The following is a 25891-nucleotide window of genomic DNA, read 5'->3' on the forward strand; positions in this document are numbered from 1 at the left end:
TCTTATTATGGGGCAAAGCTGCTGATATTGAAACTATATTCATATTGCAGAATAGAGCTGTACGGTCAATATATAAACTTAAATCACGAGAATCCCTCCGTGAAAAATTTAAAGAAATAGGTAGAAAAATGAATGTTAAAATGTAAAATGTAAATTTTTGATGTTGGAAAAGAGCAACTGCTGAGTTTCTTGCCGGCTTCTTCTCGGTAGAATTTGCCTTCCGAACCGGTGGTAGAGTCACTACGCACGGACAGACTTGACGTTTAAAAAGTGCTTGTATTAGGCCTACTTGAATTTTGAATTTTGAATTTATTTTTAGATCAATCCTTAAAATGCTATTAGAATTTTCTATCGGATGTAATTAAAAAGAATACAAAGGTTTATTATGAAAATATTCTCTTACATAATTAATTAATTTTTCAGCTCCGTTTTTGCCAATCCTCTAAGCATTAATGACGTAGTCTAGTATAACTAGCAATCAATGTAATCCAACATCTTAACATCGAAGATAAAATTTAATTGTGCTGTATTTAGTTTAAGCGGTGATAGCCTAGTGGTTAGGAATTCGGCTTCACTTTCGGAGGGCCGAGTTCGTATCCCAGCACGGAGACGCATTTGTAAAAGAATACCATGCCCTGTAGGCAAGCCGCCGATAGATAAGATATAATTATCTCTACCCGTTACTATACAAAAACTATACGTTTTCTTTGGAGTTAGACGAGATAATGTGTACGCATAAGATTCATGTGGCGCACACGCTAGCCTTACTGATTTGAGCGCCGATAATGTGCTTATAACGACTGCTTCAAGCGACGGTAGTAAGCCCCCTGTACACATCACAATCTTTGTGACACGTATATTATAGTCTCTACAACTCTGTAAAATTTAGTTTCATTTTTTTCCACGAACATTACTTCTTTACTGTATTCGTTAGGTTACGCGAGATCCACTTTTCGCTAGTGACTTTTAAAATATTTTTAACTAGCTGATACGCGCGAATAAGGTTATTATTGCCGCGCGCTCGTTAAAAAAATGTAATCTTACTACGGAAACTATTAAAGGTCGATATATCTATAAAATAGATGTAGAAAGAACATTTCCTTTTCCATAGCATAGGTAACATGCATACCAAATTTCAAAGTTGTCTGCCTGCGGCTTGTCTCGTAAACAATTTTCAATTTTCCCTCGGGAACTACTTAAGGAATCGGGATAGAAAGTAGCCTATATTCTTTTCCATGTGATAGGCTACTTGTTAGTAAATAGTAAAGTAAAAATGCATGGCAAATTTCATCTAAATCCGGGCAGCTGGTTTTGCGTGATTGAGTAACAAACATCCACACTTTCACATTTATAATATTAACTAGCGGACCCGCGCGGCTTCGTCCGCGAATGAGTCGACTTAAAAAAATAGTCGTATGTCCAATATAAATGATTCTGAGATTCCAATATAAATGAATTCTAGCTAGATCGATTTATCGCCCCCTGTGTACTAAATTTCATGAAAATCATCGGAGCCGATTCCGAGATTCCAATTATATAGGTAATATATAACTGACTTTACACATAATGTTAATATTAATAAAGTCCTTATTTACAAAACATATAACAAACTTCTACTCTTAAAAAAAGAGGAAAAAGTTATTTCAATGAACTAAGCTTGCAACTAACTAACTTTATACAAGACGACTTAAAGTTCACAAGCTCAGACTTCAGTTGTGTTGGTGTCGAGTTCATGTGGTGTGCGAAGGCCTTTAAATACAGCTTTATTTTTTTATTCCACTACAAGTAAATCCTACAATATCACCTGGTGCAGTGACGATACAGTCTATCTTCGTGGCGTTACGATAGACATAACAGTTCTATCTATCTGTCCATGGCAGTTCTATCCATAATCGGTTATTACGCGGCAACGTAACCAAGCCCTTAATCGTTTGCTGGCACGTTTATTTCTGTAGGGTGGTAACTAATACGGCAAAAGACACCAGACCGGGCCAAAAAAATAAATGTCTAAATTGCTTCCGCTGGGGATTGAACCCGGCACCTCCCACTTATAAGACAGCTCTCACCACTTCGCCAGATAGGTCGACGATATCTAGACGATATCTATTATTACAAGTTTTAAATAATAAATAAATTTAGTACGAAAATGCACACATCGCCAACTAAAACCCAAAGTTAGCGTAACTTGTGATATATGTACTAAGATAGCTGATAAATATTTTGATGAATACAACAAATATAATATACAGATAAACACATTTATGTTCATCACAAGAATCATTTTCCGGGGTCGCTGCCCACTGCGCTATTCGGCTGTCTAACTACTTTCACTGTTTCATAAAACTTAAAAGTCCTGACGTACCGCAAGAGCTTATTTCTATTGTGCTATGCTTTCCGGACCATAGACAACATACAGGTTGTTCCGGGAAGCATATTATGGCACAATAGACATAAAATAGACAATAGAGATATTATAGCACTACTTTATACCTTCTTACCTACTCAGGTATTGCCATAATATTATAATTTTAAGTTTTAAACATAATATTAAAACATTATGGCACTGACTACGTTTATAGGAAAACTGTGGATGAAGCCGCGCGCAACAAATAGTTTGATAAATTTCACTAGACTTTGTATTCTACTTCCGTCTCATCTCATAAATGAAGAGTTAAATACATATATAGTACATCACACTGCTCCAATGTGGATTTGTGTTAGTATGTAGTTATTTGTATGTGTGTTTTCAACAGTGTACGACCCACCTTTTGGTTTTCTTTTTATTTTTTATAATCCTAAGGTATCCTACTACTTGAAGGGTCTGTTTTCTTTTCTAACTTATGAAGTATAAAAAACAATTGTTTGATGCCAACAGTTTACGTGTTCCTGGGCGAGCACATCGCTCTGGTTGACTTTGTGAACGTGCTCCAAAGACGAGGACTCCTAGCAGCCGGGGAGTACGCCGTGGTGGCTGTCGATGACGAAATATACGACCCCAACGATGCCGCGATAACACACGCTGGTATGTACTAAAACTTCCAGAATATTCTACAAAGCTTCACAAGTTTTTTTTTTCCGGAACATTCTATAAAGCTTAAGAAACATCCACAAAAACTGTGTTGGTGATAAAGTTTCTCTAAATCATCCTCAGCTTCCACTTAAGGCCGCTTTAATTGAGCCTTGTGCTTAAGAATACGTACTTAGTGTAGGGCTGTCTACAAATAAGACCGGAATAGTTGTGATGATTAATTTTGAAAACTGCCCTAAGATGTTCTTTAGTATCTACTATAACCAAAAATATCTTATTTTTGCTAAAATCTTTTATTAAATCCCGCAAAAACGGCCGCTGTGTCATGGCCGTACTCGTGACGTCATACATAAGTTAGAGCTTTATTAAACTGATAATTTAAAATGACAAAATTCTTAAGGACTAGGAATTTCAAGCGGTACAAAATTCTATTTATCCACACGTGACGTCATAATTTTGAATGCCGGTTTCCTCACTGTACTTTCCTTCACCGTTATGTAGTACACATATGCATCATGAGGAAGCATACTGTAAAAATATTAAATCAAAATAGCATATTTATTTTTCCATACAAACGAATTAAAAACATTCTAATTTTTGTACTTATGACAACCCTATTGGAGATATAAGACCGTCACACGCATAGTACCTATGCTACGCGACGCGTACCTAATAAAGTGACAGGAGTAACATAATTTTAATTTTGCACGTGATGTAAGGGCTGTGTCCGATTTATTTCAGTAAAAACTATGATAGTGGTTTAATCAAACACTTTTAGGTTTCACAGATAGTTCTCAGAGACAGTAAATAGACCTCTGAAGCCTGTCAAGTATTATTTCAGTTTTCATTTACACGTTTTACAATAACTTAAATCGCACATAAATCCAAAAAAGGAAGGCCGATGTCCGAAGCTCTTTGCTATCAACCTATTTTTTACGCTGTGTACAATTTCATCATTGTATTCCTTTTATCTTTTAACTTCCATCTGGCCAACGTACATCGCCCGTTATGTACTCATAAAGCCTTGAACAAAGAAAAAGCGTTGAAAGCAAAATCTATTACAGGGCTTTACGTTTTTACGAAGTTAAGATGATGGAACATAAAACTCAAGCTGTGTTAAAACACATAATGCCTATTTTTAGTAACACATTTAATAGTAGATTGTTATGACCTGCAGATGGGAGTTTTATCATATCGATTGTGACTAAAAAAAAGAAAGTCAGTTATAGTCAGTTATAACAGCCCACTGCTGGACTTAGGGCCTCTCCTAATGGGGGGGATTGTTTTTGACCACCTTTAGCAGACGGGTTGGTGATCGCAGTAGATGGTATGAATTAATGCACTTTTATTGTACACTTATTCATATAATCATACTAGCTGACCCGCGCAACTTTGTCTTTTTTTTTTTTAATATTTAGACAAGTGCTTGACTGCAATCACACCTGATGGTAAGTGATGATCCAGCCTAAGATGAAGCGTGCTTGCCTAGAAGATGCCTATTCAATCTTGACTTGAAGGTACCCAGATTATAGGTATCGAAGAAGATAGGAGGGCATTCCAGGCCTTTGCGGTGCGGATCAGAAAGGAAAAAGCAAAACGCTTCGTACGTGTTGATGGTATTTCAACAACGTAACGGTGCAGATTCTTTCGGTACCTCGCAGTTCGATGGTAGAAAGGAGATGGTTTGACCAAATCGAATAGCTCCTGAGCATCAAATTATCGGATTTAATATCTTAAAAAAACCAAGAACCTAATTGCAGCGCCAACAACCGGGTCTAATTTTATTTCCAAACTACATAATACGCGGCCGCGGCCCTCTGCATTTTTCTTGCTTTTAGCATTTCTATACCCGTCGTAACTTCTTAACGATAGGTCCAATTTGAATAATTTAAAGGGGAATTCGCAGGTACATAATCAATTTCAATTATAAAACTATTTATTTGGATGAGGATCTTGATAGGAATGTCACCATCTTTAGTTTGAACCCGTGTTTTTATTAACAAATTATAACAAAAAACAATTATTGTGACTTAACAGTTAGACATACAGCCTCCCGGATTTTTTTGTAGGAAATAGTAATAACTTTATACATGTCCATCCATCCATACATATATCCATCCTCACAAACTTTCGCATTTTAATATAAGTAGGATTATACGCATGCATTCGATTACGCATTTGTCTCATATGCCTTGCGACTTACAGTGATGATCTGTGAAGAGTTATGTTCTTTATCTTCGACAATATTTATCAGATCTACATTAAAATTAGACAACACATGCTTGAAAGTAAATACACACATTCAAATAAAAAAAAGAAATATTAAAACCCGTTCAAATTTAACGGAGCTATGAAGTAAAATTGATAAAAAATTTCCTTCCGTTTCCCGGAGGAAACTTATTGTTTATATATTTATAAAAAGTATCCTTTATGTTGACCCGGAATATCAGCTACCTCTATACCAAATTTTATTTAAATCAGTTCAGTAGTTTTCTCCGGATGCCCGGGCAGACAGACAGGAAAAAAATTAAATAAAAATCTGTTTCGGACTCAGTAACGATTATCAAGCACCCCCCGGTCAAAATTTTCAAAATATATTAAATGTACAGAAATCTTCCACTTACAGTTTTATTACAAGTATATAGATAACATTTTGATCGTAATAAACGCGGACGAAAAATTCGGACAATAGCTATAAGCTTACTAGTAACGAAATTCGGACAATAGTAAAATCTTTAGCTTACTAGTAAGCTTATAGCTCTAGTTATTGTCCGCGTTCTTCGTCCGCGTTTATAACGATTCTTTACAATTCCCTTGGGAACCGTTTGTTTTCCCAGGTTAAAAAGTTGCAACTATCTCTATGCCAAAGATCAAGTTGTTTGTTTGCTCAGTAAGAAATTAACTTTCGCATTTATGATATTAAATTTCGATAAATTCATAAGCTTGTTTACTACAAGGCACCAACCTCTCAAGCGAAAATTGGGGTGAGAAAGTAAATTGATACGAAGCAGGTGTTATTGTGTAATGGGGTTATAGAAAAATGTCGTTACATTATTATTCAGGACTAGGGCAAGAGATTCGTGATTCTGTCCGGACTGAGTTTCCATTTTTCCGTTTCCCGTGATCCTACGTAGCCTTTATTTTGCCGTCGTGGAAAAGCTTTATGCGACCCTTTGGCAGGACGGACTCTATATGGGACTTCCCCCCATTGTAAAGGGGATATACTAAAGAAAATAAACACTACGGCTTTTCCTTCTTTATGGCGTTGTAAGACTCGCGCGGAATAAGTTGTAATCTAAAAAAAAAGATTATAATATTACCTCCCTATCTCTATATATACTAATAATAAAGGTTTTATGTTTGCGCAAAATTCCTAAACTATGAGTCGGATTTAATTTAATTTTCGACAAGTTTTTGAGAAAGGCTATTTAACATCAAGCTTCAGCGTTTAGAAGTCCAGTAACGGACAGGGAATTTATATTATATTAATTTATTAAATTCTTTCTGACATTAAAATCGTAATATATTAATAAAAAGTCTTTTCATTTATGTTTGTTTTTATAGAAAAGCTTATAAATAACTCAAACTATATCTTGGTTACAACTTTATGTCACCCCGCTAAGTTATGAAAGACAGATACATTATTGGCTGTGTCACAGACGGCGAAAACTAATAGGGTGGAAAAAAATGGGTTGAGCAAGTAAATTGATACCAAGCAGGTGTTACTATGTTATGAGAATATAGGATAAAACAGGAGTATGTATTTAAGACTCGTGTTATACAGCCGACTAAATAAAGACGGTTTAAAATGCGTTTGGCATCAGCAGTTCTAATTTAGCTTTTAATGTTTCCGTTTGTTTTCAAAGTGGTGCCCGCAACTTTGGCAATACTTTCGGTTTTTCTATCTCATCATGTCCCATTTAGCACACACGCATATACGCACACGCCCCTCAGTCACACACCACACACAATAATGCACGCCTCTAAAACTTATCTGTTAAAACGAAACGCTAATAGTTATTGAGCAAACTTCTGCTATAGTGTTTACTGAAAGAAATCAGTACCTAACATCACATGCAAATTTAAAATCAAGTAACTCTTGTCACTTAATAAGGAACGCGCCGCGAAGCGTAGGTAATATGCGCGTGTCAGTCTTTTATCTCCAATAGGGTTGTCATAGAGGGTATGCACAGGGTATGCAGATGATATAAAGTGAAGAAAATCCCTAGTACGAGTTATAAATACTTAAGGATAGGCTTTTTATAACTCTTACTATGCCTATCCTTAAGTTTTTTATGACTCGTACTGGAGCTTTTCTTCACTTTATATCATCTGCATACCCTGTGCCTACCCTCTATGCACGCCACTGCCTGCAGCAGTCTAATGAGTTTCTTACCAGCTTTTCCTGGTAGAATCTGCCTTATGAACCAGTGTTAGAGTCATTACAGACTGTTGTGAAGTTTTAAAAGTACTTTAAAACGACTTGATATAAATCTTTAAATATATATATTTCTTGTGTGCGTGTGTATGTCACTGAACTCCTCCTAGATGACTGGACCAATTTTGTTGAATTTTTTGTGTGAGTTCAAGGGGATTCGAGGATGGTTTAGATTCACAATTCGGTCCACTAGAAAATATTTAAAAAAAAATATCCGCGGTAAGAAGTTCGCTGGGACAGCTAGTGATTTACAAATTTTGAATTTCTTGAGTACAGTAGTGGACTGTTTTAGGATATTGATGGAACTATGAATTTACTTCTAAAATTGTCAGTTTCAAAAATCACTTAGTGACCCACCAGTTCGCTTCCCATTATCGCCTATTACTAGATAGCGAGTATCATCTTAATAAAAAAGAAGAATTTAAACAAAATATTTAGCGAAGCTTTTTTACTTTAGAAATGGCAAATGTTAATAAAACGCAAATCCCCAAGGGTGAAGATACAAAAAGCTTGTACGTGGAAAGAAAATTAGGTTACATTGAAAAAATCATATAACGAACATGTAAAAAAAACAAGATATCATCGAGGCCCATAACGCTGATCTTAAGTAATCTCGTCACGAGTTTCCATATCATACTAGTGATGAAAAAATCTTTATAAAGGTCTATTTATTAACCTCTGGCGCGAAAACGACTTGGTGTTTGACATGTGTGTGCCTACGCGTGTGTGTGTGTGTGTTAGGTTATGTTTGTGTGTGTGGCCGCCGTATAAAATGGGGATAACAGTTTATTTACAACCCTTATATGGGTAACAAATGAAAGGGCTAAGCTCGTAGAATGTGATACACTATTACAAATTCAAATCCAAGATTGCCGTCATTACAAAATGGTAAACATTTTTTTTACAACTCCCTCAATATTATTATCAAACGAAACCTTTAAAAAAAATGTTTTGTGTTTGATTATTGCCAAATTTATTTCCAATAAACCATCCTAATAATAGTTTCGATATTTAAAATCTTACAAGAACTAATTTTATTATTGTTACGATGCTGAGCGGGGTGAATCCGCGGGCCACTGCTAGTCACTAATACTATTTTTGTTTCCAGATCATCTAATACAGAACAGCAGTAGTGACGTGCTGGCGTTCAGGGCAGTTCTCAAATTAACGCCCTCTCATCCAACCAACCCCTATTATCTGTGAGTATACCAACCAACCCCTTTTACCTGTGAGTATATCAACCAACCCCTTGTACCTGTGAGTATACCAACCATTCCCTTTTACCTGTGAGTATACCAACCAACAATTTATATATTTAACTAAGGCGGGAAATTTTCACTTCTTAAGATAGCTAACTTGTAGAACGAAAAATACAAACGAACTTAAACTTGTTATCTTTAATATATTATATATAAATAAATTAATAATTATACAAAAGTACCAAAGTAAGCGTAGCTTGTGTTATGGGTACTATAGATGAATAATATACATTAATATTTATAATATACATTTAAACACCCGGACGCTGAAGAAATTTCATGTTCTGCACACAAATATTTTCCAGTTGTGAGAATCGAACCCACAGCCATGGACTCAGCAAACAGGGTCACTGGCCACCGCGCCAATCGGCCGTCAACATAATACACAACACAACACAACACGTAAAGACATATAATTACCTTTAACAATACTTTAGGTTGTGATTTGTTCTAACTCTCAGACGAAGTTAGTTGCTAGTAAGATATGCCGCATTGCACCATACCGGGAAAATCGCCCAGAATATTATTTCTTAAAGGCTCTATCTCACAATCAAGGAAAGGTTCAAACACAAAATCGACTATGAACAGCCACAATCAAGCACAATAACAAAACTAGTAAACTACTTTGTGTTACAGAGCTCGTTATGAAAATTAAGCTTAAATTTCATAATATATCATGGATTTCCGCTAAGTAACGCCTGTTGCTATCCAATATTACAGAGCTCGTTTGGGGATTTTCCCGCTATGCTTACTTCATTGCATTGCTATGTTTCGGTCTGAAGGGTGCGGTTGCCGGTGTAGTTACAGGCACATCAGGCTAAACACCCACGCCTCAGGTTTATAGACTCAGGGCGGCACTTTCCTAGCATGCCTTGCGAAGTGTGACTCTGTTTATTAGCGATGGTTTTCACTTGCCATCAGGTGGTCCATACGCTTGGTCCGTCAATTATTAGGTAAAATTGCCCAGAGTATTATTCCATTAAAGGCTCTATCTCAAAACCGGACACGAAGAGAAACTTCGAAAGGTTCAACCACAAAATCGACTATGAACAGCCACAATCAAGCACAATAACAGTAGTAGTAGAGCTTTGTGTTACAGAGCTCGTTATGAAAATTAATACGCTTGGTCCGTAAATTATTAGGCACTATAAAAAAACCGGCTATGAAAATAAAGATGTAAAGGCCCGACCTCACAATCGACCACCAAGAGAAACTTTAAAAGGGTCCACCTCACAATGAGCCATGAAAAGAAAGTTGTTAAGGCTCTACCTTACAATCGCCCACTAAGAGACACTCACTAACGTTTATCAAAAATAACTTCTAAAGGCTCTCCCTCATAATCAGTGATGAAGATAATCTTGTAAAGCCACTACCGGATCGGCCACTGAGACAAAATTATAAAGGCTCGTCCTCACAATCGACTATGAAGAGATACTAGTAAAGGCACTACCTTACAATCGAATATGTCGAAAACGGCTCTACGCTATGTCATCTATCTTCTTACAAATAACATTACTACTAATATTCGTATGCATATAATTTAGGGGAGGAATAAATGACCTAGAGGCAGCACGGAGTCCATTCACCTCCAACCGTCTCCCTTTAGATACGCCCTTATCTAGTGAGAATTAACTGAGCGTGAAAGCTTTGCAATTGAGGACTGTAATTTTAATGAAAAAGCGAATATCATTCTGCTGATTGATAAATATTTTTTGCGTTAGCGAAATTCATCATCAAAAATAAATTCAGATTTTCAGTTTTCGCTTGTCATTTCAGTTATATTACTTATGTGAGTTTAATAACCACTGCAATAAGCACTTGCATAAGTACGATTTTTGCAAATGTACCTGACCCAATTTAGTTATTAAAAATACCCGAAATAGATTCACGCCGGTAATTTATTTTTAGGCTCAATTCATTAATCCATAAATCTATAATTATTTAATTTCGGCTATACTAATTTTACAAAGAGGAAATATTTGTTTGGTTGTTTATAATCGGTACTGGACCGATTTAAGAATAAAATAAATGTTTAAGTGGGCTCTCAGTCATGATTTTTTAGCTGTTTTAATAGATAATGGTAGAAAAACTTGGCCGATTTTTGAATATCCATTCCACTAAAGGCCGATTAACTAAACAAGTTGGTATATTTGCAGGACTCTCTGCCAAATGATACGGAAGCTGTCCGCGGCGCCACCCTTCTGCGTGCCAAACTACCACAAGATATTTGAGGACACTTCAGTAAGTAACCAATGATTTCACAGTTACTTACTTCATGGCGTTTGCATTAGTGCATAGACTATTGTGTTATTATGCTGAGTGGTGCTAAATAAATAACTTTAACTTTACTATTTTTAAGCTAGGTTCTGTTCTTAGTAAATTATGTCTCATCGCGATTAAAAAAAGATGCTTAACCGCTGACCTAACTTAGGTCACCGGTTCTGCCGTTCACACTGTCAAAAAACCAAAGTCAAAAAACCAAAGCCCAAAACCAAGAAATAGATTATACTAATATTAAAAAGGTCAATGTAAGTTTGTTTGTTACGCTTTCACGCAAAAACTACTTAACCGATCCTCATGAAACTTTGTACACATATTCTTGGTTTTTACACATTAAGCTCGGTTCCATTGGGAGATGGGATGAGTGTTTGACGATTTTACACCATTACCCCGACAAATTATAACCGATTTAAATAATATTTTGTGTACTATAGAGGTTTCTGGTTGGTTTATGGTTTATACTATAATATGTGTTTAATTTTGCCCAATTTGTGGTTGGCGATAGAGGATAGAAATCCTCAGCGGACAGCAGCAAACCCCTCATTTAAGGCTTAGCGATACTGAATATTTTAAATTTTTTAGATCTAAGTACAACTAAATTTAATGCCACTTCCAAAAACAAAATCAAACGCTGACGAACACCGAATTAGATCTAGGTTCCACATATCAGTCAAAACGTATAGATCTAGAAATCTATCACATAAATTTTTGTGCTGAGGTACGTGATTCTCGATCGCTAAATAAATAAAAATGAGTTCTAAAAATACATCGGGCGGGCTAAAACGGGAGCTAAATGTTTGAAACTCATTTTATTGTCGCAAAAAGTCACAAAAAGATAGAGGGGAGGCCGGAGGCGTCAAACTTATAAACACCTTTATAGCCGTATTGCGTCAGGGGTTACAAATGAAGAATAAAAATCTAAAAAAGAAATTTTTTGCATGAGCGTACGGTCCAATCAAATAAACAACGCATTTGTGACGCCTGTCACACGACGTTGTCTGTCATATAAAACATAAATAAACAGTTGAGATATGCCAGTAAAATAAAAATAAAATGATATTTATTTCGATACTATACGGTTGAAAATAATACATAAATAAAAAAATACAACCGAATTGATTGAAAGTCTGTTAAAATTGGGACTATCCTAGTACCTATTACTAAAATATTATTAAATAAAATAAATATTTTTATTTTTAATTTATAGACGTGAGTGTTCATAATAACGTAGGCTTAATTATCATTTTCATTTATTAATCCATTTTAATAATGATAATTAAAGTAACGATAAATTTAAAACACTTATCTTTTTTCACGCTACTGTAGCTAAGAACCAATTATTTTTAAATCTTTCTACATAAAACTTAACGCTTGGGACTTTATGCCACAGAATATAAAACCTACTTACTTTACAGCCTATTCATAGACTTTCCGATAAAATATAATTAGCGTTTTATAAATTCCTGATATTGATTTACATAAAAGAACACTCTGCTACACTAAAGCATAAACCGCTGTTATTTATTTTAATTTAGTATTACATCATATCAACCCATTACCAGGTTAATCTTAATTGCTTAAAACGCACATAACTTAGAAAAGTTAAAGGTGGGATTCGAAGTCGGCCCCTCGAAAGTTAAGGCGAAGTCTTAACCACTGAGCTATCACCGCTAAAACAAAAGAAATTAAAAAACCATAAGGCTAAAATAATATAACTAATATTATAAAGAGGAAAGGTTTTCGTTTGTAGGCTCCGAATGAACTAGCCCAATTTTAACCAATTGTTCGCCCAAAGGAAACAGAACTATCACGAAACATAAATAAAAATATATATTGAGAATTTCAGAAGAAAATTGCGATAAAAGTAAAATATTCCTTCAAAATTAAAAGAAAACAATTGATGATATATAAAAATTGTATAAGTCATAATTAAAGTACTCATTATTACCTACAAAAAAATCCGCGAGGGAGTATATCTAAATATTATAGTTAAGTCGCAATAGCAGCTTCTGTGTTCTAAAATTTTATTAGATTGCCGGTAGAAACAACGGGGTGTTGCATTAGTATCGCAGTATTATATAGCATTACAATACTTTTTAATTCATTCCAATCGGACATTTAATGTAGAAGGAATCACGAGTTTAAAAAATTCAAGGTCTACCTGAACAAAACTTAAATTGAAAAAGGTTTTTTTCAAAAACTACACCCGATTTTTTTTACAAGAATACACATCTTAAAAATATGCTTTAAAACAAAAACCAGTCCAGCAAACCAACAGCCAACCTTTGTAAAGATAACGGATAATAATAGTAACTGCTATAGACATGGCATCAACAGCCATTAAGAACATAAGAATTTAACAGTATCTTCTATACGTCCATAGCTTTTAGTGAATTCTGTCAAAACATACGTTATTATGCAAGACAAGGTTCTAACGGACTTATCGCACGAAAATCGGATACTGTTTACACGAACTGCTTCGAGACATTTGACCAAAGTAGTTGACCTTTAGTAAAGGTTTTACTCACTTGCAATCGAAGAGTCGTTTTCGAGTATGAAAATACTTGAACATAGTAGTGAAATGGTTCTTAATTGCATACAATTAAAGCTCAAATTTGTCTACAATTCTTTAGCTCGGGATGTTGACAGAACATAACGAACGTTTCTAGAACATAAATCAGAAGGATAGGATTTAAGACTCTAAAAACAACGGGCATTGGGTCCAATTAACTTTGAAGATACGGAGTTTGATATGCGAAAACGATAGATTTGCTATCTCGAAATCCCTTGATCTCTAAGATTCTAAGGGTTAATCATCAAAAGAATGAGATATTGATTAAGTTATTACGTAGTATATTCAATATCTTAGATTTTATAAATCCCAAAACATTAATTATTTAAATTTAGAAGTGACAATCAGATTATTAAAATTCCCAGTGCCAACTTGTGCCGATACTTAACGTAGCTTTATTTAAATTCTTACGAAAATGTAATGTAAAAAACTTTTTGTATTAAAAAGTAAACAATTAATAAATGCACATTTTTAAAACGCTTTGGATATTATCTATAATAATATGTCCCAGTAATTGGCAAGCGTGGACCAATCCGTATTTGGCAAGCGTGGACCAATCCGTATTTGGCCAGCGTTGACCAATCCGCAAAACCCTTCTCCCCTAAACCCCTCTCATTCTGAGAGGAGATTCGTTCCCTTCCACTGAAATGGACTGATAAAGAGTTGATAATGTTGATGATATGGCACAGCCAAATCTAACCATTATAGTTTCGTCGTTTCATCATATCAACCGATAGACGTCCACTGCTTGACATGGGTCTTTTGTAGGGCGTACCAAATTTCAAGGTTTTGTGCCGCTTGAGTCCAGCGGCTCCCTGCGCGCTTGATGTAGTCTGTGACCCAACGCGAAGTGAAATCCATACTATATATTCCTTACTAATTTTTTTTGGCACAGACACAGAATTAAGAACACACAGAATCCTCATTCAGCCATTATCGCATGCAGTGCATTGTATCCAAAACAGAGGAGACGTCCCGAGCACATCTCTCGTAACTACACACCCGCGGAATGTTGCAAGCACACTTCTCCCATTTTCCTCAGTTTATGGTAAACGGTTAAAACATTAGACAAAAAATAATTACTGTAAACTGCTAAATAAATGAAGTGACTAACCCCCTGTTAAAGAAATACTACTAAAGTGGAGTAGTAGTTTTTGATGCTTCAATATATTATGAATCTTAAGCTTGATTTGCCCGCGAAATCCATCTCTAACGTTCTAAAGAGAATCTGTATAGACTTAACAATTATTCATAGTAAAGTCAACAAACATCCCCTGAGGATGCTCCGGTTTCAGAGCGACACCTGCGTAGAGGATACATTGCCGAAGATCTGTTTAGTGTGAGTATAAGGATGAAATTAAAAATTACACCATACAGATTCTCCTTGCTTTTCGCGGAGTATAGCAAATTAAGCTTTATTTTCATAATTTGAAGCATCAAAAACCACTGGTGGTCCACAAATCCTGTATGTTCTTAATTCTATGGGCACGGAGTTAGTTAACAAGACGGAGACATAGGCTACTTTTTTCCCCAGGATAACAAACGGTTTCCACAGGATTTGTAAAAACCGTAATAAACACGGGAGACCGCTAGTTTAAAATAAAGCTTGTCTGAAGGTTAAAAATATTAATAACAAAGGTAGGTTGGCATGCAATTAGTACATCGCAGCTGATAGGTACTATAACTCAGTATTTTTACACCACACAAAGTCAAGGGCGGCGATATTTCAGCCTTTGTTATATCAACTACGCCAGTGTCCGGTGCAAACAAGCTGCTTTATAGACTCATCAAAAACTAACAAGCGAAGTTAAGCTACCATTTTTTATGGTTCCCGTGTGAAAGAAAGAAACTATACTTAACAAGGGTAACAACAAGGGTTCAATTCCCACAACTGGAAAATGTTTGTGTGATGAACATCTTGCGTGAACGTCTGCATTGTGGTATTATATATTTATTAAATTATGACAATAAATATTAGATTAGTTTATGAAAAAAAACTTCTTAACGACGGAAGTAACGCTTACATCAGACGTCTGTGTAGTTTCCGCTATTTAAAAATAATAATTTGGATTGGTCGTACTTATATTTCATATACTCCACGCTTCTTGACTTATACGATATTTGCCACGAGCTGGTAGTGGTAAATATCATAATCAATTAGGATTGTTTATTTCCAATATTTTCAAACGGATCGATTGTGAATAGCAAAGTAAATAAATATTCAACAGATTAAAAAAAAAACATTTTAAATTGCAAAGTTTTTTTGAAACTCTCTAAATATACTTGTTTTTTATTACTTTTGTAATAAATAAATTATTAATAAATTTTCTGACGATTGCGACATTCTATAAATGACAAGGTTATATTGACATGTGTTGATCTAACCTTCAAATATTTATAAAATGTTAAAGTGATATATATTAATGAATTTTAAATAGATTATAAAATGAAATAGTAAATATTAAATGAAATGGCGGAGTCTCAGGAACATTTTACTATTTCATCAATAAATAGTAATAAAAGTTTTACTTCAATGGCGCGTAAAGGTTAGACGCACACACTTTTTTTCATGTCAGTCTGAACTTTTAGTGCGCATACGTTATATCCACAGTCCGCTGTAAGAAGGTAGCTTTATTAACTCTTCAAAACTAGGATTACCGTATGGTAAGAAAGAAACAATGTTTTGTTGTTTTGTTTTTATGTCTGTTTGTTCGTTTATGGAGTTTCTTATATCAACGAGTCCGGTGCAAACAAGGTGCTTTATAGATGCATCAAAAACTGAACAGCGTTAAGATACCATTTTTTACCCATGGGCGTCGGTGGGTTTATATTCGCGCTAGCGGCTTTTCCCTTGTGTGGAGTCTACTAATCTGTACTCTAATTAATAATATTCTCATATTGTAACTCACACAAAATCAGAAAATTCTACGTAGAGAAAGCCGCGGCCTTCCGCTAGTAATAGAATACAGTATCCTACTGGTCTGCGGACTACTGGTGGACTACTGGTGGACTACGGCCTAAACCTTTCCCATTCTGAGAGGAGACTCCAGCGATGTAGTGGGCTGCTAATGGGTATATAACAATGATGATGATGATATATATATATATATATATATATATATAAACTAGCTGACCCGTGCAACGTCGTTGCACCAAATCGGTTATTACCGGAAAACACAAATAAAATGACATTTTCTAAAATGAATCCTGGCTAGATCGATTTATCGCCCCCGAAACCCCCTATGTACTAAATTTCATGAAAATCGTTGGAGCTGATTCCGAGATTCCAATTATATATATACAAGAGTTGCTCATTTAAATTTATAAGATATATATATATATATATATATATATATATTAGCTTAACCTGAAAATGTCAATTAAGAGCAACAAACTTATTTTAGGCCAGGCACCTTTCAGTATATTTAATTGGAACCATGTCAGCCATCTTGGATTGATGGTCCATTACGAAATTCAAGTACCAATATTAAGGCTTCACCAAAAACCATGTGTCTAGGCAAAACCTGAGTAAGTGTCAGTATTAATTAAGAAGACGCAAAACGAAAATGAAAACGCAAGAGGAAAACACAGTTTATCGGGCCGTAAAGCATAACCGATTGATTTGAAACAAATTCGATCCTATGTGCATTACATTCGAATCATGAAACAATTATCTTCTAAATCCAAAATAATCCTTCGCGTTTGTGTGTGGTTTTACAGTTTGTCTTAGCAAATGCAACACTGCATGCGTTTTAATTAGGACTTAACAAGCTTCGAAAATAATTGGACTATGTCAGATGAAACAATTCTGTGACAACGTTGTGAAATACACTCAATATTGGATCAAATCGCTTTTACATTTTTACGTAGGCTATCTTCATATAAGATCGATGCGGACTGCTTCCAAGCCACTTTGTAATTTTAGCCAGAGAAAAATTTAATTAACGCCTGTTCAATTTCATTCAGTTAACGCGTTAGTCGCTAATTCACATAAACAACTTTTTTTTATCTTTCTTTATCCCACGATTTATTTGGTTTTCTCAAAATATCTTCTGCTTCCACTCACTTCTATCATTCCATTATTTGTTATCTGATTGTATTTTAGCTACATAACCTTCTTTTGGTGGATGTTGAACTACTAGTTCATGGATTTCTATGACTTAGTTGCTTCGGCTAAATCATAGTTGTGTAGTTTTTTAGTATTAGCTGTAACATTTGTTTTATTTTGTTTAATCTTCAGAACATCACTGGGTAGATTACGATGGGGCTGTCCCCGAGAATAAAAGTCCCTAAAAACACAGGGTTTAAAAAAACTTCGCCTCATGGACTTCTTCTCACACCACAAATATTCTTAACATTCGCATTTCAGTCGCGTGTTCCTGCTCTTATTTTATCCATCCCTGATCCGACCAAATATTCTGATTCATACACCGATGGAATACGAAAGAAATATCAAATTTATTTTACCGTCCACGTCTCAGTCAATAATGCAGTCGTCTTGGAAAAGCCATTCTAGGTGCCGAGAATTTAAGCGGGCAGGCAGCACATTTGGAGATTCTTATTCTGATTTTTAGTTTAAAAACTTTCAGTGCAAAGCTTTGGTTGTAGTAGAGTGACTGAGAGCTTTATTATAACGTAAAAAACAAGTTAAATTTTACAATGACGTTAGAAAAGTGACGGGTGAAACTTTCGTACTCGGGGTGCTTTGCATTTGTAATAAAAAATGAATGAATGAAAAATGAATGTGACATAGGCAATGCCTTTGTCACATTTTTCACTTCCGCTTCTTATTATAATTGACACAACGTCATGCTCGAATATTATTATAACCTTTTTTAACTTATTCCAATGAAAATTTGTTACACTTTACAAAAAGCGAAAAATAATTTATTTTTCGTTTCTTATTTCCTTCATTTTATTTTGATCTCGTCAGTCACCGTTTGAATACAATAAATACAAGTAAAAAAATTGTAATACATTTTCAAGCAATTCCTGGCATTTTATACTTTGTCCGTAAACAACACTTCGTAAATCCTCGTAATGGTTGACACACCCTTGAAGGTTATTTGAAAGCACCGAAGCTAAATTATCTCTACCCGATTTCAGAGAAACTAATTAGCTTATACCAACGCACTAAAAGTTCTTAACTTTGAAAAGATAACGCTTTATAGGGATACGTGTTTATACTACAGGAAAATGGAAACCTTTGAACTAAATTATTTTTTTTCTGACTGGTCTTATGATGTAAAAAGTCTTTTTGTTAAGAAACTATTACTAACTCTTTTTATCGTGTTTGTTTCCTTTTTATCGCACTTTTTTTTATATTTTTAAAACATAATTTAATTCCACTCTAGTAATGAAAAATTGTTTATATTGTAAACTTGGGTTACAATTGCGGTCATTGACCACAAAGCCTATTCGTTGTGTGAAGGAGAAAGTTAATTTAACGGGTAGTGTCACTGACGTACTATGGGTAGTGTTTATTTTATCTTGGCAGGAGACGTGCCATTCTATTTTAAAGCTCTGGATTTATGTTGTAGCTGAAAAATGTCTAGAGTATGGGTTAAAATGTGAGCATTGTCGATCTTAAAATATTTTGCCTCGTAAATACTCGTAAATATTTATTTTCAATGCGTTAAATAGCTTGAAATTCACGAGAATCTTAAATATATACGAAGCTCAAGAGGAAATATTTTAAAGTCTTGTTGTGTTGTAATGAACCACTAAGAAAAACTGTGGAAATTATTTTTCTATTTTTTGCCAGACTATGATATTAATTAATCAGCTTACCAATAATTATTAAAAATTTAATGTTAATTATTTTATTTTAGCTTAAAACTTTAAATTATAAAATTGATTGAAGCATAAATGATTTGTCTATTCCTTACATTATCGGCCTACGTTTATTTCGTAAACGTAGATTTCTTTTATTTCTCGGATGGACACTTGCCGATAACCACCTGAGGGGTTGCTACGGCGTCACCAGGGGAGTGGGGCGAGCGCGAGAGCTCGTTATGAGAAGAGCCCCAGAGCTTCACTACATCGGGGGGAACGTAATCGTAGATTTATTAAAAAATACATATATACTCGTACGATTGAATAGGCAGTATGGTCAATGATCTTGACCTGTCCTAAACAGTACAAATGAAAAAACGACAACATAAAAAAATAGTTAAGTAGGAGTCGATTGGCTGTTCTGAGTTCTCTTTTTGGATATTTTACTACCCGCGGTAAGTATGAGGTGGATTCCACCCGCAGCTTAGATATAGAACGCCAATTTTCCGAACATGAGATATGAAAAATCAATTTTCCATTTCCCCAAGGTGCCCATAGAAGCGGCTCATCTCTTCGATGCCGTAACGCTTTGGGCCCGCGCTGCCACCGCTGCATTGCGTCACGGGCTGCCACTCACAGATGGCGCCACTCTCATAAAGCTGCTGCGACCAACTACTTACAGATCTCTACAAGGATTTGATGTAAGTTGTCAGGTAACCTTAATATTTGAACGCCCAAAGTTTTTGTCGTTTATGGTGCTTTTCAGAGGTTGGGTTTTCAATTACATAAGTTATAATAGCCAACTGGTTATATTGCTGGTTGTTTTTTTTTTTTGTAAAATAATATTTTGACTTAATTCATTCATTCTTCATTCATTCATACAGGTGATAATGGACAGCGCAGGCGACGCGGAAGGCAACTTCTCTGTGATTGGATTGGTGGAGGATTCCGCTGCTCCGAGTGGTTGGAGCGCGCAACCTGTTGCCGCATTCAGATACGCTAACTCTACAGACTTATTGCCTGTGAGTTAACCTTCAGTCTGTTTTGTATTATTTTCATAAGTCTGAAGTCTTTTTTTATATACCTTCGGGCATAGAATTGTTTATAGACGGATTTTCAAAATTATTTCTCGTTCGACGGGTTTCATCCGGGTTGATTTCGAAATGGTTAGATTTAAATTTCATATAGATCAGTATAATATATAAGATTTGCTCGCTTGCAATCGAGGAGTCGTCTTCGAGTATGGAAATACTTGAACAACCAATGCGGTTAAGATCCATTTTACTTGAATTTCACCTGAATTCAGAATTCAGTTTTATTTTAAGAATAAATTTAGGCTATCGTGGGAACTACAGGACGGATTTAAAAATATTTTTGCATTTCAAAGCTTGTTTATATAGGTAGATCGCAGGCTTTATTGCGTTCCACTACGACCTATATTTGACGGGATCGAACTGCGTAGTAGGTACAGCTAGTTCTAAATAAAATAACGCTACAAGCGTCGTTTTAAAAAACAAACGGCCGACGGACTACAGGCGCAGTGGGCGTAGACCCTGCTTTCTGAGTCAAAGGTCGTGGATTCGATTCCCATAACTAGAAAATATTCGTGTTATGAATATGAATGTTTTTCAGTGTCGGGGTGTTTATCTGTACATTATAGGTATTTAGGTATCTTATTCGTAAAAATATTCATGAGTCATCTTAGTACCCATAACACAAGCTACGCTTTGGGGCTAGATGTCGATGTGTCCTAGCTAGTATATTTAAAAAAAACCATTATATGGTTTCAATAGAATCTTCCTACGTTTAATGTATAAAATAATGGCGCAGAAAACTTAATCTATCTACGTTTCCTGCGCAAATTTTATGTAGAATTTTTCTCATTTATTTCTCTTTTCATTACAAAAAAAACGAATTCAAAAGACTATTATAAGGTATTTCACGTAAATAAAAATAAATTGTTGACTGTAAATGACTCGAATTTCAAGAGGCGGCATTAATTCTTTGAACACGTTAAAAAACTTGTGTACCTACCAATATTCCAACCGAATCTTTCTGCCAGGAATTCGTGGGTGGATCTAAAATAGCATGGATAGGAGGTCAGCCACCTGTCGCGGAACCTGAATGCGGCTTCGACGGCAAGAAATGCGACCTACCTCACGACCCGGTGGTACTATCAGCTGCCGCTGCGGTTGCGGCTGCCGCCTTGCTCACAGCGGCATTGTTAGTACGGCACTACCGATACGAGCAGAAACTCGCTTCTGTGCTGTGGCGGATTGAAGCCAAGGATCTTATCATTATTTCTACTGGAAATGACAATAAGGTAGGTGCACTTATGGTTACCTTCGTGGAAATTCACGGTGATGTCTGCCAGTCTATAGGTTATAGCTTATTTCCTCTAGCAGGACTAGCACAGGTTAGTTTAGTTAGGTTAGTTTTGTTTACCCCCGTTTATTATTACATATATTATTTGGATAGTATTTCTACTTATGCGCCGGTGTTCTGAGAGTTGATAAGCCTGTGGGAGAAGATAATTTTTTATCCTTTCCCCGGAGATATAATGGTCTCCTGCCGATGCTAACCGTGCAGATCTAATAAATGTAAACTTCTTATTCTCCCAATAATTTTAGGGGATAGAGTTTTCTTGCAATTTAAAAAAAAAACATTTGCCACGTGGTATTCTTGATACATGTGACAGATCGGAAGATGGAGGCATACAGTTATCATTTTAGTTTTTTAATGCATACTTAGGTTTTATGTTAAGAACATTCACCGAATTGTGAATGATATCATCTTCAAAAATAGATTATTTTTATTGTATAGTCCACCAATCCGCACTGGGACAGCTAAGTGGACTGAGGCCTTAACCCCTTCTCATTGTGGGAGGAGACCCGTCCGCAGTACTGGGCCGGTGATGGGTTGATATGATGATGATGATGATGAATGAAAATTCTGTACTAGGAGATTAGACGTCTTAAGGATATGCCATTTCATCAGCTTCTGCTTAGCTTTATATTACCATTTCTGCCATGATAAGAGCAGAACTAGGTCACCTGTGGGATATTAATTAATATGGTTTTTGATAATTGGCATTAAACCAAAAACGTTTAACCCAGGATGTCACATCCCAGGAAGTGGATACGAAACGTGCGCACACCACTATCGCATCGTATAGAGGAAACATCGTGGCTGTGAAACGGCTTAAGAAAAAAAACATCGACGTCACCAGAGCTATCAAGAAGGAATTGAAGCAGGTAATTAGTAGATAATATTTCTTTTTTTGGCAACTTAAATTTGGCCGTGAATTAAAACATATTTTTTTATCTCTGCCGAACCGTTTGTCTTTTATACTAAAAAAGTACCCTACTCTTTGTCGGTCATTAAGATAAGCTACTTCTATGTAAAATCTCCTCAAAATCGGTGAAGCGTCTAGAAGTGACTTTACGCCTTTTTCTGTTATACTCTGAAATTGCATGCATTACCACTTTATTAATATCATGCAACAGTTATATGTAGTATGCAAACCTTAAATTACTGATAAGTAACTTGTTCTATTATATCTAAGTTTGTATTAATTTTGCTTTCAGGACATAGGACATTAAATATTATGAACTCTATTATGAAAATTTAGCTTAATTTGCTATACTCCGCGAAAAGCAGGATAATCTGTATGGTGTATTCTTAATTGTTAAACAATCATTCATTGTAAAATCAACATCTCCTGAGGATGCTCCGGTTTAGGAGCCAAACGTGCATAGAGGGTTCATGGACGAAGATCTGTTTGGTTGTTTGTTATACTACACAGACTATAAAGATTGAAGAAACTATACATTATACACACCATACAGATTATCCTGCCTTTCGCGGAGTATAGCAAATTAAGATTAATTTTAAAAATACACCATGGAATTCTGCAATGTATCCAATATAAACTCATCGAACAATATTCCTTTATAAAGTAAGATGAACCATAATTTAATAACTAGAAATCCTCTGCTGGAGGTATTTCTTAAAGGATAAAATTATCAAAATAGTAAGTCGGGCAAGTATTTTCAATAATTATAGTAAGTAGAGAGAGGGAGAGATAGTTCCAGGTAGGATATGATGCAAATCAAATGACTCATATTTTTTTTTTTTTTTAATATACTTGCAACCGAAGGTGCTAACGTTTTCGTTTCAAAATTTTGTTGGTATTACGGCATAGTTTGCAATATAAATGCTACTGCACAATTTCTCACAGAATTTGCAGTCGGCCAGTTGCTACCTAAGACTGTCATTTAATATTTATATTGCATTCTGCCAACAAATTCTGTGGCGAACGTAGTTGCTTTTGGAATGAAGGTAAAAGCTTAGGCAGGGTTATAGTTCTGTATTTTTTTTAACTCTATTGAAAGCGAACGATGTACGATACGTTACGGTAGTTAACGGTAAAAGAAAACATGGTGTGGAAACCGGCATGCCTGTGAATTCTCTATAACGTTTTCAAAGGCGCGTGAAGTCCACCAATCACCACTTGACCAGCGTGGTGGACCTAAAACTTTCTTATAAGAGTAGGTACTCGGTAGTGGACCGGTCATTGGGGAAACCAGGTCGCTATGATGATCATAATAAGTTTATAAATAGCTTCTGCTCGTGTCTTAGTTGTTTTTTGTCTCCCACTTTTACCCACACAATTAGATACAGATATTCCGACAGAAGCCTTTAAATTTTCATTAATCAATCAAAATCAATTTAGATTATAAGTTGTTCGGTCAAAGTTAAGTTTGAAAATATTACATTAGAAAACTTCAGCTAATTCAGATGAAAAGCTTTTTTGTTATTCCTTCACCACTTAATGATTTTAATGTTTAAAGAATAACGAACATCCAAACATTTATAGCTTAGCTAGTTTTATACACTGAAAAATAAAATATTATGATCTATCGATCCGACCCGGCTTCGCACAACACCTTAGTGCGGTATAATTCATAAGAACCTATATAAATGGTAACCTCGGCATGCTTTTAATTAAACAATAATCTAGGTGAACAAAAATTTATCTTTTTTGTAAACTTTTATTCGTTATAAACACAGTATTTCTACGTGCTTACAACTACAGAGTACTGGCTTACTATAGCCAATATATTTCTACTCTGTAGCTCATATTAAGTTGGTAAGCTTGGACGAAATAATTTGAAAACTTTAAAATGAAGATCGACCCCTGTAATAGATAATAATAGATAATAAAAGAGCAAACGTTAAACGTCTCACATCTTTGCGTGAAAAACGTGCTCTTTGCTCCGGAGAAAACAAAGGATTCCTATGAATGAATGAATGAATACACTTTTATTGTACACCACAGATAAAATTTACAGAGATACAAATACAACAGCACAATAGGGTAGAACGTACAATTCCTATGTATATTTACAAAACAAAATTTATGCAGACGAACTAGCGAGATAGAACTTGAACTAAAGTAACATAAATATAGCTATTAGATTGTTAGGTTAAAAAGTTGAAGCCCGAAAGTAATTTAAAATTATATTTCAAACTTTGGTCATAGCACGATATGGTACCTAGGCAATTTGAAACACACAGAATTAGGTATTATCTGACAACAAATTAAACATGAAATGAATAAATAACTATTGTATTAATGTAAATCATACGCACAATGTAGGTAAAGCTGCTATAACTTATATTTCAGTACAGATTTGAAATTTATCTTTTAAAAGTTTTTTAATTTATTTATTTACTTAATATTTTTTTACATATGATGAATAACGTATTTAATTGTACAATGATTAATATGATGCTTATAAAAGAAGCAGCTTTGCTAATAGTGTATTTTTTAAGGATAAATTTGAAGAATTAAAAGATAGACAAATGCTTTCACGGACTTTTATTTAGAACTTTTACAAGGACTCCGTTCTGTCATTCTTCTGTCAGTCTTTGAGGACCCGTGGTGATTCCTAGGGGAGTTCGTTCGTTCCTAGGCATCTCCGCAGTCTCCAGTCGAGCCTTCCTACGATTCCATCACCTCGTCAATCGTGGAGTCAATGAAAGTAGTGGCTTGTACAACTGCCATCTCTTCCTATTCACGCTTGGATCCTAAAAAGCCGAATACTTATAGGTTGAGTACTTTCGAATCAAGACTGAATAGGCATCTTCTAGGCAAACAGGCTGCATCATCATTTACCATAAGGTGTGATTGCAGGAAAGCACTCGTATACATACATTAAAAAAAACTCATACACAATTTTTGCGTAACTCGCAGCACAAGCCACGGAAGCTTTCAAAAGGATAAAACTCCTGTTTTTGCAATATATTTCATAAGTTATAGCAGGATGTAATAACCAGCAATTTCTGAGATTAGCGTATTCAACCAAACAAACGCTTCAGTTATTTAATAATACTAGTTGGCTGCGACTTCGAAAAATTCGGCTTCAATTTTTTAAACACGCGATAACTTCTACAATAAATGTCCGATTGAAATAAATAAAAAAGTATTTTACTGCCATATAAATAAACTTTATGATAAAACTATTTATTTGAAT

General features: G+C 35.2%; 1 protein-coding gene across 1 annotated transcript in view; it reads left to right on the forward strand.

Moving 5' to 3' along the window:
- The window catches only part of LOC120629341 (guanylate cyclase 32E), a 79583-nt gene that overhangs the window by 31180 nt on the left and 22512 nt on the right, over positions 1-25891 (forward strand). The window contains exons 6-11 of the mRNA XM_039898259.1: positions 2876-3022; positions 8575-8665; positions 10882-10966; positions 19901-20053; positions 21415-21690; positions 22484-22606. Coding sequence (XP_039754193.1) covers positions 2876-3022; positions 8575-8665; positions 10882-10966; positions 19901-20053; positions 21415-21690; positions 22484-22606 — 875 coding nt within the window. The remainder of the gene's footprint in view (positions 1-2875; positions 3023-8574; positions 8666-10881; positions 10967-19900; positions 20054-21414; positions 21691-22483; positions 22607-25891) is intronic.

Source organism: Pararge aegeria, chromosome 14, assembly GCF_905163445.1.
Source record: "Pararge aegeria chromosome 14, ilParAegt1.1, whole genome shotgun sequence".
Classification (NCBI taxonomy): Eukaryota; Metazoa; Arthropoda; class Insecta; order Lepidoptera; family Nymphalidae; genus Pararge; species Pararge aegeria.